Below are 15,539 nucleotides of genomic sequence, written 5' to 3'. Positions count from 1 at the left end.
CTAGAGTAGCCGCATGCGTGGAGGCGTGCGCCTCGCTCTGTCGGAAATCCCCTAGGGTGGAGGCGGAAACGGAAACCTACAGAGGGGAGAGGAGGGTTGTTGCCTCGTGTGGAGGTTGCGTTTACCTGGTGAGCGGTTGTGGCTGGACACCGGAAGGGTCATCTCGGGGCGCCCTGAGTCCTGAGGGATGGGGGCCGGAGGATTCGGGACCAGAGCGTCTGGATGGGCGCGGTGGGCGGGACCTGAGGGCTGAGGGCCGAGTGGGGCGGGGTTGCAGTGGGGCTGACGCGCAGAGGCTGGGGGACGGTGACTCGGGACCGGCGTCGAGGCCGAGGCACCCGGTTCCGGGAGAGCATCCACAGGCCCTGAACTCCAGTCCCACAACCCCTAGGCCTCATGGCGGTCCGTGCGTCGTTCGAGAACAACTGCGAGATCGGCTGCTTTGCCAAACTTACCAACTCCTACTGCCTGGTGGCCATCGGAGGGTCGGAGAACTTCTACAGGTGCCATGGGAGCCCCAGGCCCGCGGGCAGTGTGTGGGTGGGTGGCGGGTAGAGGTCCTTGGAGTCGGGCTCTGGCAGAATGAGGAGGGTTCGGGCCCCTTAGCCCCGTGTTCATTGAGTCCGTGTCCCCACAGTGTGTTCGAGGGCGAGCTTGCTGGTACCATCCCCGTAGTGCACGCGTCCATCGCCGGCTGCCGCATCATCGGGCGCATGTGTGTGGGTAAGCCGGCTGAAAGTCGCCGAGGGAGGGAGTGGAGCCTCCCAGCGCCTTTAATCTTCCCACTAGAAGGGACCCGGAGGACCCAGGGATTTCTAGGCTTTCATCCATCATCTCCAGCGACTACAGAATCTCTCAATTCTGTGCCGGACCCGGTCTAAGTGTCAACAGATCAGGGACAACCTCTGGCAAAGGTTTCTGGATCATTGTAATCAAAACGTTAAGGGCTTTCACTTTTACAGTTGTTTCAGTCCATCTTCACTGAAGACCCTGGGAGGTAGGAATTACTGGCCTAATTTGGCTGATGAGGAAGCTGAAAATCAAAGAACCCAGGTGACTCACCCGGTTCCACACCTAGTGTGAGGCAAGACTGGATTGTCATCTCTCCCTTGCTGGCCACTCACTCTGGTAGATTGCTTCCTCCTTCTGAGGGTCCATTTCTACCTCTAAAAAATGACAAGCTAAGATTCTGGGGCATCCTGTGCAGTTACCTATTTAAAGCTTAAGTTCTATTTACCAGGTACCCCTATATCCATCAGCACTGTTGTCTCTGGCATTTGGTCCATCCTTTGAACTGGCTCAGTTTTCCTTTACTGCCACCCCTTGTTTGTAGTTCTGCTCAAATAGGAGTTTTTCCTTTATTTTTTATTGTAAGCCTGATGATCTTGGACTCTGTTTCTTATTCAGGCAGAACACTCTTATCTCTGGACTTGGTGATCTTTGGACTTGAAGCTAGTTCTTATGTAATAAGAGAGAACTTAGCCTGATCATTGGTGTTTTTGTTTTTTTTTTTAAAGGATGGGAGAAACTCATAGTTCAGAAGTTCATAGTTGTGTCCTTGCAGAGTTAGGCAGAGGTTTAGTCATTGTTGTCACAATATAATTATCGTTCATTCATGTTGCTGTGTACTCAGTTTTGTGTAAATGTACCACCGTGTATTCATTCATTCTTTTGACAGTGGGTATTTGGGGTAGTTTTCAGTTTGATCTATTATGAGTAGTGCTGTTATGTTTCTTAGTGAACAAATGTATGTATTTCTGTTGAATATATAATATCTGGGAGAGGAATGGCTGGGTATCCAGTGTAATAGATGATGTCACATAAGTATCTGAAGTTGCTGCCCAATTTACACTCCTATTGGTTGCTCCATGTATCTTTGCCAACCCTTGGTGTTGATGTTCTTTTTAAGAATTTAGCCATCTGGTACGTATGAAGTGTTACCTCAGTTTTTAAGTAGCGAAATATACAACTGATGTCCAAGGAGAAGGAAATGGCAACCCACTCCGGTGTTCTTGCCTGGAGAATCCCAGGGACGGGGGAGCCTGGTGGGCTGCCGTCTATGGGGTCGCAGAGTCGGACACGACTGAAGCACCTTAGCAGCAGCAGCAGCAGTGAAAATAATGAAAAATGCCTGTGTGCTCAACAGTGTGTATGCCTGTAAATTTGTGACACCTGATTCATTGTGAAATATGTTTATGTAAAAATCCTATTGAAGGGATCAACCAATTGATAAGAATAGATGAGAAAAAGATATTTAGAAAATTATAAGTGCATAGTTTTAAGACAAAAACTTCCCATTTAATAAATGAAAAACCAAGCCCTTTATAGAAAAAATATATACTTTATTTTCAACTAGAAAGGTGCAAACATGTAACTTTTGGTCACACTCTCAACAAATAAACTGTCCAAAAAACAAAACAAAAAAAAAAAAAAAACTGATGTCCAAGAGCCCTTCCTTTTGGTCCTGGTCATCCCTGGTGGATGATGGTGAATTGGGCAGGATGTTTGGGACAGACTCCTAGGCCATCTCTGGCCTGCCCAGTGGGACTCCTGGTTGCCTGGGTGCTGTGTGGTCAGTGGTTTGGAGGACTGGGGTCTGGATCTAAAGCTTTCCTGGGGAAGCTACCCGGACTGGGTTGTATCTTTAGGCCCCAGCGCTCAGCAGGTCTTGTGAATTTACAGTTCATCCTTACACAACCTGCCCTAATTTGGGTCTCTCCAGGGAACAGGCATGGTCTCCTGGTGCCCAACAACACCACTGACCAGGAGCTACAGCACATTCGCAACTGCCTCCCAGACAGCGTGCAGATCCGGCGGGTGGAGGAACGGCTCTCAGCCCTGGGCAATGTCACCACCTGCAACGACTACGTGGCCTTAGTCCACCCAGACCTGGACAGGGTGAGGCAGCCCAGTTTAGCCCAAGAGTCACAGGATATTAGCCTAGTCAGTGGTTAGCCACTGTTCTTGCCTATCAGGCAGGAGTTTGGGGTATCTCTTGTGGTTTCTCTTTACACCTGGGCTCCTGCAGTTCAGGCACTGGTTGGAAGAGTGAACAGAGGCCTTTTGTGATGTGACCAGCTAGGGAAAAGAAGCTAGGGAGTGTATTAATCCTCCCTGTATTAATCAGGGAGATTGACTCATTCAGACTTGCTGGAGAGAAGATTGACAGTTGAACGCTTGTTTGTGGGTTAGAGGGAAAGAAGGTGATGTGGAGACCAGCCTCTGGCTCTTCAGGGCATGCATGGCTTTGTAGCTGGCCTTGACTCTGCTCCAAGCTGTATTCCCTCCTTTTTCTGGGTGAAGCTTCCATATGCAGCTGCATAGCAGAGGAATAAGCTTAGCGAGTCACACCCTGGGTGGGTCTGGGTGTGGAGGCCCTGGGTACTTTGATCTGTTTGTTCTGGGTGCTGAGCACAGTACCTTTGGCTAACAGGAAACAGAAGAGATCCTGGCTGATGTGCTAAAGGTGGAAGTCTTCAGACAGACAGTGGCTGACCAGGTGCTGGTAGGAAGCTACTGTGTCTTCAGCAACCAGGGAGGGCTGGTACATCCCAAGACTTCAATTGAAGACCAGGATGAGCTGTCTTCTCTCCTTCAGGTCCCCCTTGTGGTAAGCAGTCATGTTCTCTGACCTCTGTTTTCTGCTGCAGCAGATCCCTTTGCCCAGTATTTGGGAATCTGGGTTATTACCTGTCGCAGTTTGGGGTTGTGGCTGCGGGTCAGAGACCAGGGACTGGGGAGAGTCCTCATGACTTGGCTGTTGGTGCCATGATCCACACTGAGCCATCCTTTGGCAGGCGGGCACTGTGAACCGAGGCAGCGAGGTGATTGCTGCTGGGATGGTGGTGAACGACTGGTGTGCCTTCTGTGGCCTGGACACCACCAGCACGGAGCTGTCAGTGGTGGAGAGTGTCTTCAAGCTGAACGAAGCCCAGCCTAGCACCATTGCTACCAGCATGCGGGATTCCCTCATTGACAGGTATCTGGGCCTTTCTTCTGTTGAGGGGAGGGGAGGGAGGTGCCAGCTATAATGGGAGCCACACTGTTCATACCGGTAGTTTCTCCTCTGTGAGGCTACATCCACATAGTGCTGAGTAGGCACAGGTTCAGTCCACAAGCATTGCCTGAGTATCTGCCCATCCCCAGCTTTGAGGACGTTGACTCAGTGTATCCCTTCTCTAGGCTGTCTTGCTTTATCACTGACCACCTTCTTTTATAGTTTTTAATCTGCCTGTGTGTTGGTGTACCCAGCCAGTAGCCTGAGACAGGAAAGATCTTTTTATTGAGGGAAGAAGGGAAGGCTGCTTTGTGGCGAGTGCATCAGAATCACCGTCATCTGTACTTTGGTGGGTTTAAATCAAAAGTGGGTTCTTGAGCCCTAACTCTGGAGATTTTGGAGTGTTAGGCTCTAGAATCTCCTCCTTTGGAAGAGCATCAGGTGCTGGATGTTTAGTACCCCTTCCCCCGTCTTTTGTGGCTCTGGAGGCTCCCATGAGACACTTAACTGGAGTCCAGGAAGGTTTTGGGGAAGACAAATCCATCAGCCTGGGCTTCAGGGAATGAGTAGATAATTGAATATACAGAGATAGGGTGGGAAAGTGTGGAGGGTGTGAAGGGAAAAGGTTTTATCCCCAGGGTTGAGGACTCTGAATGCCTATGTCAAGAAGTTTTGACTATAGTAGGTGTTTTGACCTCTGTTCTGTGTTGGGATGCTTATTAATGTAGATTCTTGACATCATCCTTCAAATCCTGATTCCCTCAGTTTGGAGGACCCAGCCACGTGTAGTTATTTCAGTAATTTTTCCTGAGTGATTCTGAGAAGGGCAGTTTGGAGACCACACTGACAAACTGCTCTCAGCACCGGAGAGCAGTTGAAAAGGTCTGAACAGGAAAACGGTACCAGTGGTTTTGTCATTTGTTTAACAACTTTTATTTTTTAATACCTACTATGTATCAGACAATAATGATGTGGTGATGAATAAAATATACCCTCCCTCCCCTTTTGGAACATTGACCCTCATAAAACAATACTTCCACAATTAACCATTTAATTAAAGAACAAAACAGAGAAACTTCTTAGCAACTGAGAACAGAAAGAAATTTCTGTAACCTGATAATTCAAGTCAGCTCAGTTCAGTTGCTTAGTTGCGTCTGACTCTTCGAGACCCCATGGACTGCGGCATGCCAGGCTTCCCTGTCCATCACCAACTCCTGGAGCCTGGTCAAACTCATGTCCATCGAGTCGGTGATGCCATCCAACCATCTCATCCTCTGTTGCCCCTTCTCCTCCTCTTCAATCTTTCCCAGCATCAGGGTCTTTTCCAATGAGTCAGTTCTTCGCATCAGGTGGCCAAAGTTTTGGATTTTCAGCTTCAACCTGATAATTGTTACCTACTAAAAAAAAACTACAGCAATGTTGTATTTAATGGAAAAACTTCAGAAACTGCCAGGCAGAACTGCTTACAGGCAGCAGCACTGGTCAGCATTGTAGTTACTATTTTTAAAAAATGGGTATTGATAAAGAAGAGACAAAACTCATTAGCCTCCTTTGGCTTTGAACCTGTTGAGTTTGAGGTGCCCATGAGACCTCACAAGGACGGTGTCAGATAAGGGATTAGAAATGTGTACTTCAGGCAATTCCCTGGAAGCCCAGTGGTTAGGACTCACTACTTTTACTGCTGAAGGCCTGGGTTCAGTCCCTGGTCAGGGAACCAGGATCCTATAAGCTGTGAGGGGCAGCCCACCGCCCCCCCCCCCCCAAAAAAAAAAAGATGTACTTCACTTTTACAATCATGCAAATGATTATCACCTCCAGGAAGAATGTTCCGGCCCCAGTCCTGCCACTAGAGGATTTGTGACCTAGTCGTGTCTCTTTTCCCTCTCTGAGCACCCCCTTCCCTTGTCTAATTTTGTCTTTTTGGACTTGACCTGTGAGGCTCTGATTATGATCAGCAATTTGAATAAGTTATTTTGAGTTCACCCGCTTGAATGGAGAAGGAGTTACTTTTCCTTTTTAAGCATTGAGAGTTCTAGACTGGATTGTTACTTGTGGGAGTGGTGGAATCTGGAAGGGGCTCTTCAGGGCAGAGCTGGAACAGAGGTCCTGGGGTGAGGGTGGAGGCAAGCACCTTGAGCATGGAGGGTGAGCTGTGCTCTGACACCTACTGACAACACTCCTTTCTCTCTCTCCAGCCTCACCTGAGTCAGCTTCCATACTGGTCCTGGCTCGACTTTGGCTCCCTCTCAGTGTTCCACCCAGTCTGTCCTGAATGCTGGCAGGCCGGTGGCAGAGAACTCACCTGGACTCGTGGCTGTATGCCCAGCCTTTCTTCATCTGTGCCCATCTCCTGAATCTATAGTTACTGCAAAAATGTGCCACATCATGCTGGCTGGCAGGTCCTATGGCTTCTGGCTGAGAGCTCTGTTGTCTGTGCTACCCCATTAAAGGGCAGCTTCCTCTGGCCATTCTGAATGTGTTATTTGGGTATTTCAACCTGTACTCAGCCCCTCATCATTGTTCCAGGGGGAAGGTGGAGTAGGATGCACACACCCCTTAGTTTTACATGCCGCCCATCATTAGCTTCATCCCAGGGCAAGAGAAAGAAACACTCCATTATACTACCGTTTTCCACACGACTTCAGCCTTATCGTTTTGGCTTCAAAGAATGAGTCTGTTTCAGCTCTCCCCTACGCCAGTGTGAGAATCCTGAAGGGCTCTGGGGCACCTGGCCACAGGGCAGCCTTGTCCTCCTTGACCCGCAGTGGTGGATAGAGGTTGTTGGCCTGGCTGCTAGGTGCCCTGGACAGTCTCAGACTCATCTCCCGCCCTTTACCTTAGGGCCTTAGGTGCGTGAGGAGCCAGGCTTGGAGAGGTGAGGGTAGTTGGGGCGGATCCCATCGTCTCCGAGTTGCTCGCGGGGCGGGGCCCCGGGACTTGGGGGCAGGTTTGGCTGGTTGCTTGTGGGTGGGGTCGGGTATGTTGGGCCCCGCCCCTGCGTCCTGAAACCTTCCCAGGCGCCTAGGGGGCGTGGTTCGTGCGCCGTGACGTCAGGACGCCAGTGCCTCCAGACGCATCTGCGCTGGCGAGCGGGGAGCGGAGACCCGCGCTGGGACTGTTCCGACCCGGGACTCCGGCGTTGCGAGGTGAGGGGCGGGCCCCATCGGGGCGGGGCGGGGCAGGGGTGGTGTGCAGCCGGCCCCGCACCTGACAGGCCTGTCCTCCTGCAGAACATGGGCGCGCAGCTGAGCGGTGGCCAGGGCTCCACGGAGCCGCCGCAGCCCCAGCCGCAGCCCCAACCCCAGCCGCAGCCGCAGCCCCAACCCCAGCCTGAGGCGCCGGAGGGCCCTGATCGGCCCCGGCCAGAGCCCAGCCCCTGGGGGCCGCTGGACGACGTGCGCTTCCTCATCGCCTGCACCTCCTGGTACTGACTCTCCGCCCTGCGCAGTTAGCGCCCGCCGCCTCCTGTCGTCCGGTCCGCTTCTCCTGGTCGGGCCCTTGTCTCTCCCCACCTTCGCCCACCCTGGAGGCGCACGGAGAGTCGGGGAGCTCGAGGGGGACTGGAAGGAAGCCTCCTCTGCAGCCTCTCAGGGCGCCGTCTTTCCTCCGGCCCCTCCCGCTACCCTGGATTTGTTCGCTTCTTAGCCTGCACCCAGACTAGCTCAGACTTTAGTATTTTACCCACCCCACAGTTTCTCCGGCCGTCTGGGTCCTGGGGCAGCCTTCTCGTCACAGGCTTCCAGAACCAGGTCAGGACTCTTGGTAAGAAGACCCCAAGGTTACTGATCTCACCTCACCTCATTTTTCCCTATCACCAAGAACTGGGCTCTTGCTTTTGTCCTGGTCATAACACCTTGTGTCTTGACTTCAGAAAAGACCTTGCCACAGTGAACCTGCCCATCTGTACCTCTCCTGGGAGAGGCGCCATCCTGGGTGGCCACCCTGGCATTATCCGGTTCTATCGCTGGGACCCCAGTCACAGAGGGCCTCCAGGGCCAGCCTTTCGAGAGAGAGGGCATCTGATTTTGGGGGCTGGCAGGTGAGATGCATTGGGTAGCTCCCAGACACCCCAAAGCATCTTGTCTCCCAGAAGCTTCTTTAGGCCACTCAGAACCTGATCCCTGTTCTGACAGTCCAGGGAAATGACACACTCTGTATTTTTGTTTTATTTAGAAATGATTTAAAAAACATTATACAAAGGCTGATCAGTTTAAAATGTGACTGACACTGAAATGCTGTGATGTTCCCCAGACTGAGGGGAAGCTGGGCTCTGGGGTCCCCAGTGCTTTGCCCCTCTGTCTGTCTGCCCTGTCCTGGGATGATGGACAAACAGATGACCCCAAAGCAGGAGAATCCATGACTGGAAGCCTCCAGGCTGAGCCCTCTCTGGGCCTGGCCCTGCGTCCCTCACATCTGCAGCCTGGGCTGCCTGCCTCCATCTCCTGCTCTTTCTCAGCTGACCTCAGTAGTACCAGGAGCCAGTGGGAAGCCTGGGGGGCCTAGAGCTTTCGCGAAGTGAGAGCACCAACCTGAGGAGTGGAGGGGGACCAGGGAAGGGGGAAGGGAGGCCGAGAAAAGATGGATAAAAGAGACACTTCTGATCTCATCTTGGACCCTGGAGGGGTCCACAGGTGGGGACCCAATGCCCAGCAAGCCCACTAAATGGCCTGGGCAAGTAACAGCCTCTCTGTGCTTTGTTTGAGGGCACAGTGAGAGTTGTCCTTGGCCTCCCAAGGACTACATGAGTTACATGTGAGTGGACGGGTGAGCTAATAAAGTGCTTTGCAAAGTATAAAACACTGTACAAACCTATGAATCACTAATATCTCCGCAGTTGTTCCCCACCCGCCCCAGGGAGCCCGCCCTTGACCAAAATGAGGAAAAGAAAAACAAGGATGATGGCAGAACACAGTGGACCCATGTAGGTGTCTCTGGGACAAAAGAGATTTTGCTCAAGATGGCTCCCAGAGGCCCTGTCTGCTACGGTTAAGCAGACCCAAAGCTCAGAGGCCACAGGGTAGGGCAAGGCCCGTGCAGGCTCAGAGGCCCTGCCAGCACCCCCAAAGACTGACATCTCCTCTTGGATTTGGCAGAGAGCCCATGGACATCATTGAGCCCATTGGTACTGCCTCTGGCTCCTTAGCAACAAGCAGGTCTGCCTCTTCCTGGGTTGATGTGAGGCAAACCGAGCCCTAAGAATTCCTGCCAGAGACAGTGAAGGGCGGGCCCCTAGGCTTGGGCCTGTTACCAGTTATGGGTGCCCTTTTCCAAAGAGCAGTGCAGGGTGGTGGGCCCAGAGAGCTGGGTTAGCAGGGGCCAAGCTCATGGTATAAACACTGCTTCTGGGCTGAGAAATTGAGTTGGTCTCAGGGCACCTAGGGGTGCGGGCTCTGAGCATTTCAGAAGACTGCCCTGGGCCCCTTCCCCCAGGGTCATGAGAGTGTTGGCCTGGAGTCATTTCTGTCTCACTGAATCAGGCTGAGCTCTCAGGCCACAGGCGACAGGGTGGAGCAGGGCAGGGACTTGGGGGATGGTGAGAGAAACGGAAGAGTAGAGGACAGCTACAAACTTAAATCAGCCTCCAGAGAGGGTCAGCTCCTGCTCCCACCCTGTAGCCTCATTATCAGGGCCCGGCTCCTGGGGTGTTGGGGCACTGGAGTGGCCTTAACAGCACCTTGGTCCTTATCGCTGGGGGGAGGGCTGGCCTTGCCAAGACAGTCACCGCTAATTCACCTAAAGCCTCAAGCAGCCTTTGCAAAATGGGACTTTAAACAATAGTGACAGGACACTGAAATATTCACGACGTGACAGCTGGGTCCTTGTCAGACCCAGCTGGGCCACAGCCCTGCCTGCAGCATGTGACCCTAAATTCCGGGTCTCAGAGGAGACCCTGACGTGTGGAGCAGGTTTCCTGAGGGGTCTGCTATGGCAGCAGGGGAAACCCAGGCTTGCTGCCCACCGTGTCGGCAGCAGGGGTCCTGTAGCCGTGGAGGACAGTGGGAGTGGGGTGGGGGGACATCTGACCAGCAGGTGTTGGCAAAGGGGGCCAGGACTGGTGGCATCTCCCAGATGGGGCCAAGAGCTGTGCTGGCTTCCCACAGAAGGTGCTGGGTCCAGCCAGGTTCAGCACCGTGGTGCCTCATGGACACCACGGGGCGCAGTGACCACAGGGCCGCCTCCTGGCATGGGCCCTGCCTCCTGACAGGGCCTGGCCTGTTCCCTGGAGTAGGGAGCAGTTACCCAGGACAGAAGGCTGGCAGCTGGGCACCAGTCACCCACCCTGGGGCACAGCCACCATGACTCCCTGCCCCATGCTCAGCCCAGGCCAATGCACCACCACTTCAGCTACATGACCCCTGGCCTAGGGCCCTGCTGGCCCCGGTGGGCAGTGGCCAGAGCTGCCCCTCAGACCCTGGTGAGGAAGGGCCTGGCCGGCCAGACTGAGTGGACAAAGAGGGCTCTGGGCTGCTCACACCCACTCCTGGACCGGCCGCTTATAGTAGGTGACAGGCTGAGGGCCCGCCTTGTTCTTGAACTGGAAGATGGTGTAGACCAGCACCAGGATGCAGAGGGACAGGATGCAGGGTATAACCACGGCCACCGCGTTGACAGAGCCTGGCACGTCGTTGATGGTCACCATGATGTCCACGTCGTCCTGGGGTAGCCTCCGCTCCTTGCGCCGCTCCGCCTCCTTCTGGTTGCAGCCCATCCAGTCCCGCAGGATGTTGCGCGGGTAGCCTGGCTCCACGCTCAGCTTCTGGTTGTCAAACTTCCAGTAGTCCCGGCCCTTATAGAAGTACGTGTAATCTGCAGAAACACGGCCCAGCATCACCATCCCAGACACTCCCTGCACCTGCTCTGGGCCAGCAGGAAGAGGCAAGAGGCTGTGGCAGTGTGGAGGAGGGGGCGCCTCCCACTCGAGAGGAGCCCACGAGCAGCTCTGAAGGTGGGGGTGGGCGCATGCGGCGGTGGGGACAGCGTGCTGGAATACCTGGAGTGCCCGGCACACCCCGCAGAGGGTGTGGCTGGTCAGGGAGTATGACCTGCCCAGCTGCAGAGGCACCCAGACCCAGACCAGCCCACCCTGTCATCTCAGAGGTGCTGGGAAGCCACTGAGGGGCTTTAGGTAGAACTGGTGAGTTCATTTAGTGTTTCCTAGACAAGGACCCTTCTCAGCCCTGTTGTACTATGCCAATACCCCCTCTTGCCCCCCACCCCAACATGGGTCAGATGCAACCCCCTACTCAGAGCTTGTACAGCACTGCCTCCACAGCTAGCTCCAGGGCTGCACCCACTCCTGCCTGAGCCAAGGGAGACAAGGAGCCAGAATTCTCTTGTCGACAGTGGACACCACCTCTTGGTAATTACCATGCCTTTTTGGGGGCTTGGCACACATGACTTCACAACACAGATTGCAGGGTCGCTGGGACCCTGCTGGGGGACGGGATGGAAGGCAAAGAGGCAGCAGGGCTTGGCAGCCACCACAAGGCTCCCTGCAGCAGCCGTATTGCCCAAGCCAGTCCTGATGGAGAGCAACTCACGTTCTCCCATTGGCCGGCTCCTCACCCTGGCTGGGACTTTCATTGGCTAAGGTTCCTGATGTCACCTGTCTCTGAGGCTCCCCCAAAGAGTAAGGCCACGTGTGTAAAGCATCAGTGACACAGGAGAGCCACCAAATAGCAGCTCCCCTGTTAGCCCCTGGCTTTCTTACCAGAGACGTCTCCTTGGAGAGCCCTTCCTGACAACCCCCTCTCACAGGGCCCTCTGCTCAAATGCTCTCTCCCAAGTGCCTTCCCTTACTGCCTTTGTTGCCACCGTACTTGTCTATTTGCCTCTAGGCTGGGAGCCAGAGATGCGATGCACATCTCATTCCAAGCTCCATCTCCAGCCCTCCCACACAACCTGGCTCTCAGTAGTTACTGTGGAGTGAATGAATGCCTGTCATTCCATAAAAACTAAAACATCCTAAATAGGATGACGATAATGATAACAGCTGAAACTTACGTGGCACAGGCCAACTGCTCTACGTAATTTATGTTCATCCTCACAAAGCTCTGTGAAGTAGGGGCCATTATTATCCCCATTTTATAGATGAAGAGACTTAAGTGCTATGCCCAAACTCATATTGAGTAGTGGGGGTGGGATATGAAACCAGCCAGGTTGGCTCCAGAGTCTGCTTTTGACCAGATCGATGGAGATGAATTCAACAAACATTCATGGATACGTGCTCGGCATCTGGCAAGTCCCAGCCCCTCTTCTTTTTGGTTGTGCTGTACAGCTTGTGGGGGTCTGAGTACCCCAACCAGGGATTGAACCCAGGCCCTCAGCATTGAAGTACAGAGCCCTAGCCACTGGACTACCATGGCATTCCCTCAGTCCTTCTTCTTGATAAGCTTCTAGTCTAGTGGGGAGAGAGGCTCTGAGTCAGCCTGCCACCCAGGAGAAGCTTAGAAAATATCTCATACGTTAAAAAAAAAAAAAAAAAAAAAAAGCTTCTCTCTGTTATCTTCAAGCCCTGTGAAAAAGCCCTTTGGATCACCACATCCATCATTTCAGATCTGATAACTCAAAGCACTCCTAGAGTACTCCTGAGGACCTCTGCTTGAGAAATGCTGCCTGAGGGAATGAAGTCAGTCTATGAAAGCCTCTCAGTTGTGAATGATGCCCACAGATGAGAAACTGACTTGGCAGCTGTTAAGATTAAGTGACTGTGACTGTGGGTCGATATGAGGCAGTTGTCTTTGTCACCAGGTGGTATTTCTCAAACCTGGATACCATGAGAGTACGCCTCCCACGGGCGGGCCCCGACGAGACCTACACTAAACCAGATCCCCCCAAACCGGGCCGGGCTCTTACGTACATCCTTCCTTGCTGATGAATGCCCCTTGGGGAGCCTGGGGGATGCCCTTCCACACGGTGATGGGCTTGGGGTAGCCAGGGTCCGTGGCCCGCCGCTCCTCGCTGTAGCGCCAGTACCGCTCGCCTTTGAAAAAGTAGGTCTTGCCCACAGGTTCCCAGCGCAGAGCTGTGTCAATGCCTTCTCGGGGCAGACAGCTGCCCAGCTCTCCCAGGCTGTGGGGGTACCCAGGCTCCACCGTCACCTCCTTAAACACCCAGTACTTGTCACCTGTGGCCAAGAGGAGCCCAGGATTAGCTTTCCTCAGTCATTCAATGCCGGAGATTGTGGTTAGATCCACTTGCCCATCATCTATTGGGACCAAAGTCATTCATGAAGCCAGTGTCAAGGGGAAACAGCCCTAGGCCAGCTTGATCCCTGTGGCGGGGGAGGCTGGGGCCCCTAGGCCCAGGCAGAGCTTACAGGGCAAGAAGCCAGAATCTAGTGTCAGGTCCTGGGCAGCTTGCCTCACGCTGCCCCGCCTCTGTGCCCCACCCTCTTTTCGTTTCATGTGACTCGCTCCTTGCTCCTTTCTGGGTGACCTCAGTCTCTCCTGGCTTTACACACACACAAGTACTTCCACCAGTGACACCCAGCTCTGAGGCTGTGGCCCATGGCCGCTCTCCCAGTGGACCTGGCCCCAGGCCCGAGACCCTGATTGCCCACCGACCTCTGGGAATTTCCAGGTCTGCTTCCAGAGTTCCTCATCTGCACTGTGAGGGCTCCCTCACCACCTCTCTGCCCTGCAGCGTCCCCAAGAAGGTGGCATCCTTGGTCCTCTTTCCTCCTCCTCTCAGCACTCAGCCTCTTGCAAGGACTTTTCCATCTCCTGACCTCACTGCTCCTCCCGGCACAAGCCTTAGAGACATCGCCCTCCTCAACTCCAGCAACATCCTCAACTCCAGAAATGGCCTCTCACCTCTGCCCTGACTGCCACCTGCCCTCTGGCTCTCTGCTGCTCACAGACGAAGAGTGAATGCCAGCACTGACCTAATGGATCGAGACCACAGTCTGGGTGGGCAACCAGGGCTCTCAGGACTCTCCCCTAAACTACCTTTCCAGGCATGGCTCTCACGTGGCACTCCATGGCCATCCTGTGGGTTTTCTAAAGGACTTGAACTACTCCCTTGGCCATGCTCTTCCTTTCCCTTGGAATGCTTCCCTCGCTTCTCACTATCTGTATCTTATCCTTCTGAGGCCTGGCCAAGTCAAGATAACCGAAGTGAAACAACCCAGCACAAGCTGGGTGAGCCGGACAACTAGCTCCCCTCCCGCATTCCCTTACCTCTCCAGCCTGTGCGCCCCCCTCCCTCCAGGCTGTTATAGAGCTCATGCGGTGGTCTTCTGTGGAGCATGGATGCCCTTCAGTTGTCCACCATCCTCTACCCTGTGTGGGTGAGGCTTGTCACCCCACCAACTCTGGCACATAGAAACCCTCAACGGTCACTCCCTGACAGGGGTCCGTCCTGTCCGATGTCAGTGTTAGGGCTAGAAAGGCTCTTGCAGGAAATCCACCCTCACCCCCCGCAGCCCCTCAGACCTGTCTTGCCTCTTCAAAGGTAGAGAAAGGGCGTCCCGAAAAGGGAAGGGAACTGTCCCACCCCTCTGCACAGACCATGTTACCTTTGAAGAAGACAAATCTTCCATCCGCCCTTTCATAGGCTGCGTCTATGCGGGCAGGCAGGCCCTTCCAGAACTGCTCGATCTGCATGGGGTAGCCCTCCTGCACCCGGTTATTGCGCAGGCGCCAGAACCAGCGATCCTGGGGGTTACGATGAGGAAAGAAAGAGGCATAGCCTTTGAATCCAGTGATCTCAGCCCTGGGACTCGGGCCCCAACAACCCAACAACTTCCCCTGGTCGCCCCCCTTGCAAGCCTCCATGAAGTCTGTCCATTTACTGCATCTAAATTTCGGAGCCCAATGCTGAAGCCAGGATGCTCATCACCTCTCTTCAATAAGGCATCCAATGGCTCTTGTTGCCCAGGGGGTCGCAAGACAGACCTGACGGACAGGCCTAGGGGGAAAAAGGAGGCAGCGTGGAGGAGCTGGAAAGGATGGTGCAGTGCCTGGGTTGACCACAGGAGGGCAGAGGAGAGTTACTGACACCAGAGGGGCCCTTCCCGAGGCTGGGCAGCAGGGGGCGCTCATTGATGCCGGGCAGAGTGCCCGCCTCATGGCTGGCTCCAGCTGGCAAGCAGGGCAAGGACCATGGGAAGCAAGCTGTGGAAATTCCCCCAAGCCCTGGCTGTGAATTCATCCTCTTACAGGTGCATGACCTGGGGCTCAGTACTTGAAGAGCCTCACCTGCACTGTGCTGGGCTTAGTCCATCAGTTGTGTCCGACTCTTTGCGACCCCGTGGACTGTAGCCCACCAGGCTCCTCTGTCCATGGGATTCTCTAGGCAAAAATACTGGAGTGGGTTGCCATGCCCTCCTCCAGGGGATCTTCCCAACCCAGGGGTCAAACTCAGGTCTCCCGTGTTGCAGGCAGATTCTTTGCCATTCATGAGCCAGGTAATAATGAAGGGAAAATGAGAGATTATAGGTGAAGCGCTTAGAACAGTACAGGGCACATAGCTGGTGTTGATTACATGGTAGCTCAACAGGCCAAGTGTGGAAAAAAGCCCTCCTCCGCACACTGGTGCC

At 54.0% G+C, this 15,539-nt stretch overlaps 3 protein-coding genes across 3 annotated transcripts in view; 2 read left to right on the top strand and 1 right to left on the bottom strand.

The window, feature by feature from the left end:
* EIF6 (eukaryotic translation initiation factor 6) lies at positions 1–6,465 on the top strand. The gene is made up of 7 exons (XM_005900421.3): positions 1–128; positions 392–503; positions 638–723; positions 2,723–2,898; positions 3,434–3,610; positions 3,798–3,979; positions 6,193–6,465. The coding sequence occupies exons 2-7, from the start codon at positions 397–399 to the stop codon at positions 6,200–6,202; spliced, it is 738 nt and encodes a 245-aa protein (XP_005900483.1). The 5' UTR covers positions 1–128; positions 392–396; the 3' UTR covers positions 6,203–6,465.
* Positions 6,466–6,989: 524 nt separating this feature from the next.
* Positions 6,990–8,743, top strand: MMP24OS (MMP24 opposite strand). Its single transcript, XM_070381636.1, has 2 exons — positions 6,990–7,143; positions 7,228–8,743. Exon 2 carries the CDS (start codon positions 7,231–7,233, stop codon positions 7,426–7,428), a length of 198 nt encoding a protein of 65 aa, XP_070237737.1. The 5' UTR covers positions 6,990–7,143; positions 7,228–7,230; the 3' UTR covers positions 7,429–8,743.
* A 639-nt stretch (positions 8,744–9,382) lies between these two features.
* The window catches only part of MMP24 (matrix metallopeptidase 24), a 28,157-nt gene continuing 22,000 nt past the window's right edge, over positions 9,383–15,539 (bottom strand). Inside the window, exons 6-8 of the mRNA XM_005900422.2 lie at positions 14,517–14,655; positions 12,858–13,124; positions 9,383–10,804 (exon numbers count right to left, since the gene is read on the bottom strand). Of these exons, the coding sequence (XP_005900484.2) occupies positions 10,467–10,804; positions 12,858–13,124; positions 14,517–14,655 (744 nt within the window). The 3' untranslated portion in view covers positions 9,383–10,466. The remainder of the gene's footprint in view (positions 10,805–12,857; positions 13,125–14,516; positions 14,656–15,539) is intronic.

Source organism: Bos mutus, chromosome 13, assembly GCF_027580195.1.
Source record: "Bos mutus isolate GX-2022 chromosome 13, NWIPB_WYAK_1.1, whole genome shotgun sequence".
NCBI classification, from domain to species: domain Eukaryota; kingdom Metazoa; phylum Chordata; class Mammalia; order Artiodactyla; family Bovidae; genus Bos; species Bos mutus.
Note: the sequence above shows the minus strand (reverse complement) of the source record. Positions and strands in the feature narration are given on the sequence as shown.

What these genes read in the sequence shown, in the direction of transcription:
- MMP24OS (XM_070381636.1), top strand. Translation starts at nt 7,231, where the DNA reads ATGGGCGCGCAGCTGAGCGGTGGCCAGGGCTCCACGGAGCCGCCGCAG.
- EIF6 (XM_005900421.3), top strand. Translation starts at nt 397, where the DNA reads ATGGCGGTCCGTGCGTCGTTCGAGAACAACTGCGAGATCGGCTGCTTT. An exon ending in GGGTCGGAGAACTTCTACAG is followed by an intron (nt 504 to 637) that starts GTGCCATGGGAG and finishes GTGTCCCCACAG; the next exon opens with TGTGTTCGAGGGCGAGCTTG. An exon ending in TCCACCCAGACCTGGACAGG is followed by an intron (nt 2,899 to 3,433) that starts GTGAGGCAGCCC and finishes TTTGGCTAACAG; the next exon opens with GAAACAGAAGAGATCCTGGC.